The sequence below is a fragment of the Oncorhynchus mykiss genome, chromosome 27 (genome assembly GCF_057628025.1).
Source record: "Oncorhynchus mykiss isolate SJ-2025 chromosome 27, ASM5762802v1, whole genome shotgun sequence".
Classification (NCBI taxonomy): Eukaryota; Metazoa; Chordata; class Actinopteri; order Salmoniformes; family Salmonidae; genus Oncorhynchus; species Oncorhynchus mykiss.
This window is the reverse complement of record NC_143048.1, coordinates 13,431,951-13,438,655: the sequence shown is the minus strand read 5'-3', so window position 1 is coordinate 13,438,655 and position 6,705 is coordinate 13,431,951. Positions and strand designations below refer to the sequence as shown.

The window sequence follows — 6,705 nt, the reverse complement described above, 5'->3', positions numbered from 1 at the left end:
GATGTGGTCTGTTGAAACAATCTGTGCCACTATCCATGGGCCTGATATCCTGATGGGCCCTTAACGACCACCTCTATTCATCACCTCCTCCTACTCTAGCTCAAGCCTCCCTTTCCATCCTCTCGTTTTCTCTCTTCCCAGGCAGCGCCTCTCTCTCTCTGCTGATGGAGTGGTGTGGTGAAGTATTTGGAGTATTCCTGCTGACCAAACCAGAGCCTCCTGGCAGAGCTCCCCTCGCACTGAACAGGCCTTCCCAAATAAGGATGCACTTTTTTTAACAGACAAGAAAAAAATAGAAAAGTCTAGAAAGACAGGGGAGGAGAGAGGGAAAGCACTAGACAAAAGGAGGGAGGGATGGAAGGAGAGTAGACAGAAAGCCCATGCCCTTTTAAGGCTGTGGTTTCCTATTTACTCTCTCTCATTCTTAGCTAAATCCATGTTTATACATGGTGCTAACATGCGCCCTGAGTCCTGCTCTTGTCCACATTCCGATTGTGCCCAAATGTTTTGATAGGTGTAGATTAAAAGACACATTGTGATCTGATAGTGATCAGATCTTCCTGACCACTTTAGGAAGTAGTCAGACATGCATCATGTCTGGATATCAATCAAGTGGAAACAGATCTGAGTGGTCAAAGCATTTAACTCATCATTATACCGTCATTGACAGGTAGCACCATTTACTCATGGCTTCCGTAATGGTCTTAAAATAAATAAAATCATATTATTTTGAAATCATTTGTCAAATAATTTGCATACAGGGAGCCACCAACTAATATAGTCACAAAACGGACACAGTGGACAGATAGGAGACACATTTTAATACAATGTGTAGATGTGACAAACCTTGATCAGATCGTGGTTGGATCATATTGATGAGCTCATGAAACTCACATGTTAGCACAAGGTGTAAACAAGGCTTACGAGAAGTGAAGTCATTTCAGCTTGTCTGGTCCTTTTAAGCCAGCACTTTTCCGAGGGAGGACTTTGCTGGAGCTAGAAGTATACAAACACTCAGTCACACACACACCTCCTGACCCAGCGCTTGTACAGAAGAAAGACTCTTCGCTTCATACTTTAACACAGTGAGTATATCTCTTTACTGTTGCTGCTTTTGGGTTCCAGTCAGAAGAGCACCTTGCTGAGAGCGTTGTCTGTCTGTCTGTCAGTCCTGTGATGGTATCCTGAGTGTACAGAGCTAGAGGACGCATATGGATGTCTGTCAGCTGTCATCGGTTAAGACGTTGAGAAAAGTAACCTTGTCAGAGCATTGTGTTTCTCTAACCATGTTTTCATTGTTTCACTAATCATCCATACTGTATGTCTCATACTCCATCCTGTGTGTGACTGAGAGTGAATAGACGCACAAACACTACTGATCTATGTGGGATGGTTTCTTGCTCAATGGGATACCAGGTGCTAGACGGATGGGATATGTAGTTCTGATATGAGCTAGCGTGTTTCTACTGTAGAATAACCATCCAAATCAGTCACAAAGATGTCAAGGCAACAGAGAAAAAGTTTGACCAGTTTGGTCATAGAAAGAGATCTGGGATAGGCAGCGCAGCAGCTCCTCTTGTAAGAGACACACTTGCATAGCTCTGTTTTCACTTGCAAATGACTGAGTGCCATACGTTAGCTTTGGCTAGGAATTCAATAGCCAACACAAGCCCACGGCAGACGCACTTTCCAAAGAAGAAAAACACGCGCACACAGACAAAGATGCAAACAAGTAACACAGCGGCTTTCATTGATCGTATGGGATTAATCAATACCGTTTCTCAGCCTAATGTTTTCTGTGGGTGAGCGGAAGTGTGTGTTTTTGAGAGGCAGAGAGATAACACTGGAGAACTACAGCAGCAGCTTCAGTAGCTGTGGAGTTATCTACAGTACAGTATGCCTAGCAGGAGTAAAGTCCCAGAGGATAGCTGACCAGAAGCAGGAGATAGTCTTATCTCGAGCTCCGTTTCAGTGGCACTGCAGCGCCGCTGGCAGTACGTCATGGTTTTAGCCACAGTTCACAGACCACAGCTTTCAAACTGCTTTATGGTGAGACAGCCAGCTGTGTTACCATGGCGAGACAGAAACACAGAAGTAAAAACAGACATGAAAGGAGAGATGGATGGTGATGTCATTAGGATCATTTTCATTAGGATAAGTGGACACTTTCATACTGTAGTACCAGTAGTTGAGAAGCAACATGTAGTTCAGAGACTGAATGACAATACTCCAAACACATAGTCTACATGTCTTACCAAATGTAGAACTCACTATGATCAGGTCAAAATAGAAACATAGCTATGTAATTCACACACACACACACACACATACATACATACATACAGACCCCCCACCACACACACACACACATACATACATACATCAACCAACAGACCAGCCTGACATACTGTTCTGGACTGGAGATGTCAGAGACTTGGCTTGATGCCAAACCTAACAGTAGAGTAGGTCCCTAAGCACACATAAACACCATAATGGAACCAGGGTCCCGTCCCATGTGAACTGACCTCTCAGGCCATCCATTTCACCTCTGTGGGGGGTTGTGACCTGTACTGCCAGTAGCACAGAGAAGAAAGGGGCTTTCCACATTGGAGGAACGTCAGTCTAATTTCTGTTGGTCAAAATGCTTGTTTATGAAGCATAGGTCTAGACCAACTGGAGTGAAAAAGTAATGACATGGCTAGCAGCCCGACATTCCTCACATTCCTCTGTAATGTTTCTATAATTATGCACTGTGCAAGGGTTTGACTGAGTGTGTGTTAGGGTGAGGTTGGGAGCTTATTGTGGTCCTACTGAGGAGGATGTGGGGCATATTAGGCAAGTTTCTTGTCTTTATGGTCGAGAGTTCATCTCATCAACTGTGAACTACAGTAGTCTGTCAATAAGGTTCCATAAAACAACTGGTTCCATGAAACAACTGAGCAGCTTGAAACACTAAAGAACCTCCTGTCTTGTTTCTGTATTCTGAAGGCTTCATATTTGTGTGACTGAATTGTTGGCAGATAGTGTCTAGAAGGACTGTGCCTCGGTCTACTTCTTTGCATGATGGAGCAGCACTAATGTTTGACTGGGCCCAGTGCCAGACAGTCCAGGGCTGTGTGTTGATGGCTGCCAATCCAACACAATGTGGTGACACAGATACAATGTTCAACAAATGACTGCTGGCTCAGAAAACTAGGTTAATGGCAGCTGATCGATACATTTTCTCTTAAGTGTTGCCTGACTTAAACTGATGAGTCAATATGGGAATGAGGAAGTGTAGGCACATAACGATTCAGGAACTCTTGGAGAGAAAAAAATGGGAGCTGAGTTTCAAATTAATCTTTTTGTAGAAACACAAGAAAGAATAAGCATGAAGATTGAAGAATAAATATTGTCTTCCATTTGTTGCTTGTGTTGCTGCTAGTAAGGATTTTTGAGCTTGCTACAGGTCATCATTCAAATACTAGGTATGGAAGGGTCCATGCTGACCTTGTGGTGGCGTGTGAGTAGTTGGGTCCAACTAAAACTATGCAAATACACACCTAGACAAAAAGCTGCTATCTAGAATCTAAAGGGGTTCTTCGGCTGTATCTACTGTATAGGAGAACCATTTTGGTAGAACCCATTTGGGTTCAATGTAGAACGCTTTCCACAGAGTTCTACATGGAACCAAAAAGGGTTCCCCTATGGGGACAGCCGAAGAATCCCTTTGGAACTATTTTGTGTAGATAAGGCAACTGGCTCCTTGAGACACATGAAGTGGCCAGATCTTACGATTGCCATTGGCTAGCCCATCAACAGCAGTCTGGGGAAGGACCGAGCATGACCTCCAATCAGGATGAAGATAAACTCCAGGTGGTAACATTTAACATTTGACCTTCAACCCCCAGGCACAACAAGTCGTGGTACCCTGACATCAAGATGGCAAACAAGGTGATAAGTGTGCATTGATATGGGCTTTGCGCTTGGCCCAAAAGCAACAGTTTTGCAAGCAACGGTGTTGGTGGCGCCTAGTGTGTTTGAGAGAGGCAGAGAGACACAAAAAGAGAGTGATTCTGCTGATTCTAGGGCTCCCATTGTACAGCACTTTGGCTCCTGATATTTAGTTCTGTAATTAATGCAGATGGCTGAACTGGTGTGCATTCGGAGACAATCATCTTTGGGAGGGAGCGGCTCAAATACACGCCTTTATAAATGCATGATATCTACATGTGTGTAAGTGTTCGCAGGCGTATTTGTGAGTGAATGTGCCATTTGTCCAATGTCTTAATGTGTCCGCATGCGAATCTGCATATATCCACAGAGCTGTTGGAAATGGCTTGACTTGCAACTAAGGTAATCTCCGTTTCAGTCAAGGGCCAATGGAGAAATGAGTCCCTTTGTATTAGTCATGATAGCAGATTATAGCACAAGTGACATGCAAATGGAGGTGTACTGATAAATAATAATAAATAATCTGTAAACCTCAAATTGACCGCAAGAAGCCCAAACAGATATGATTTTACTAAAACATAATCATTTTAAAGCTTGCTTTACATTTGTATACAATTACATACTTTATATCTCTCTATTCGTGGGAATAATCAGGAACAAAATTAAAATAACTTTTTTTAGTCTTATGTCCAACAATAAACTAATAACAAAAAATGCTCAGAAAATGCAGAAAAAGTAACTGAAAAAAATGGTCAGAAAACACCAGTTGGGGAATCCTATCATATAACAACTTCCTTTCCTCAAATAAATATCCATATTTCCTCTATTTAATATCTGTTCTACTCCACTCCATCTTTCCCTCAATCCTTATCTCCCTTTCGGTGGGAAAGGGACCTCAGGTAGGCATGGCCAACAAAGGTCCATCTTATGGCATGAGCCGTGTGGTGCAGGACAAGATTGACAAGAAGTACGACGCTGAGGTGGAGGAGCTTTTGGTGCAGTGGATTGTGGCCCAGTGTGGATCTGGAGTTGGGAAGCCTGAGGCTGGCAAACTGGGCTTCCAGGACTGGCTCAAGGACGGATGTGTGAGTACCAACCTAATGCTTAAGACCCCTCAGACTGAAACATACATTTTAACTTAACAGTATTCAGAATTCAATTATTTATTCAATTCCATTTATTTGGACCATCTTTATTCAATCTAAAGATTTGTGTAGAGAACGGAGAAACAAACACTTTGGAAATCAGATGATCATATACAATTTAAAACAACAATGGGCCAAGTATCGAACCTTGGGGGACCCCACAAGAGTGTATATGACGGTACAGGTGGTTATTTTCTGCCAACTTACTCTTGTCTTTATGTTCCTATTCCCCAGGTCCTGAGTGAGCTCATTAACAGCCTGCATAAGGACAACAAGCCCATCAAGAAGATAGCCAGCTCAAGCATGGCCTTCAAACAGATGGAGCAGATCTCACAGTTCCTAACTGCTGCCGAGAGCTTCGGTGTCATCAAGACCGACATGTTCCAGACCGTGGACCTCTGGGAAGGTTCGCAAAGCATGTCCATCTGGCAGATCATCAAACAATCACAATGACAACACAGGGCATTCAATATGCCACAGATAACAGCAGATGTAGTGGTGGGCACATACAACGGTGTAGCTATGGTGTGGCGACTTATAAACCCTGCTGTGATTTTGTGGTGACAGGGAAGGATTTAGCTGCAGTCCAGAGGACACTGATGTCCCTTGGCAGTGTGGCTGTCACCAAGGATGACGGCAACTACCACGGCGACCCCAACTGGTTCTTCAAGTGAGTTAGAAGAATGTGAAGAATGCTGATGTTGCATTGCTCGTGTATTCAGCCAGTGTGCTGTGGCTGTTTTAAAGCTGGAGTGTGTATTGTGCTGTGCCAGTGTGTGTTTTTGAGTTCATCGTCCATGTGCCCTTGCAGGAAAGCCCAGGAGAACCGGAGGGAGTTCACAGACGACCAGCTGAAGGCGGGGAAGGGTGTAATTGGCCTGCAGATGGGCTCTAACAAAGGGGCCAGCCAAACTGGCATGTCGTACGGGGCCACCCGACAGATTCAATAATAAATACCAAACCACTGACTCTTGTCCTTTCCCCTCCCTTCTCCGCCACACCCTGCACTGCCCTCTCAACCCCCCTTCGCCCTCTCACTGCAGCTACGACAGGCCCAACAGATTGTCTTAATGCCCCAACTCAACCTTATCCCAGTGTAGTAGGAACAGTCTCACTAGTATCACACACACACACACACTATGACCAACCCAATCTTACAACCCAAATCTACACTACAAATGCCATATGTGAAAGGTGAGGCTTAAGGTGAAAGGGACAACATGCATATACAGCTGTCAATCACTCATCCTCAAATGCAATTCTCATGTTTACATGAGACTGATATTTTAATCTTAGAGAAGGCACTGAAGCAACTAACCTGTCTTCTTAGAACAAGGACATTCTATCCAAATGTAGAAACATTGAGAGATAATTTGAAAAATACCAAATAAAAAGGAAGGATATTAGGTTGAAGTTCATTGTGTCTTCATTGTGTCATGGATGACTTTAAGTTAACAGTGCAATACTGTGTGTACCGTTCCCGGACAGCTGCTATGACCTCTAACAGACCCATATTTTTGTACATAGTCTTATTGACTCCATTTGTCCTAGGCCTCCTACAGTGAAAACTGAATTTTACTGCTTGCTCTGCCCTCATATTTAGCCTCACATTGAAGTGTTTTACCAG

At 43.7% G+C, this 6,705-nt stretch overlaps 1 protein-coding gene across 2 annotated transcripts; it reads left to right on the top strand.

Moving 5' to 3' along the window:
* The first annotated feature begins 1,020 nt into the window (after positions 1-1,020).
* On the top strand, positions 1,021-6,484 carry LOC110507556 (transgelin). Of its 2 annotated transcripts, XM_021587612.3 has the most exons (6): positions 1,021-1,085; positions 3,891-3,933; positions 4,824-5,018; positions 5,313-5,484; positions 5,646-5,748; positions 5,890-6,484. In XM_021587612.3, exons 2-6 carry the CDS (start codon positions 3,922-3,924, stop codon positions 6,026-6,028), a joined length of 621 nt encoding a protein of 206 aa, XP_021443287.1. In that variant the 5' UTR covers positions 1,021-1,085; positions 3,891-3,921; the 3' UTR covers positions 6,029-6,484. The 2 variants fall into 2 exon arrangements, with proteins under 2 accessions (XP_021443287.1, XP_021443289.1); XM_021587614.3 differs by lacking the exon at positions 3,891-3,933.
* Positions 6,485-6,705: the final 221 nt, after the last annotated feature.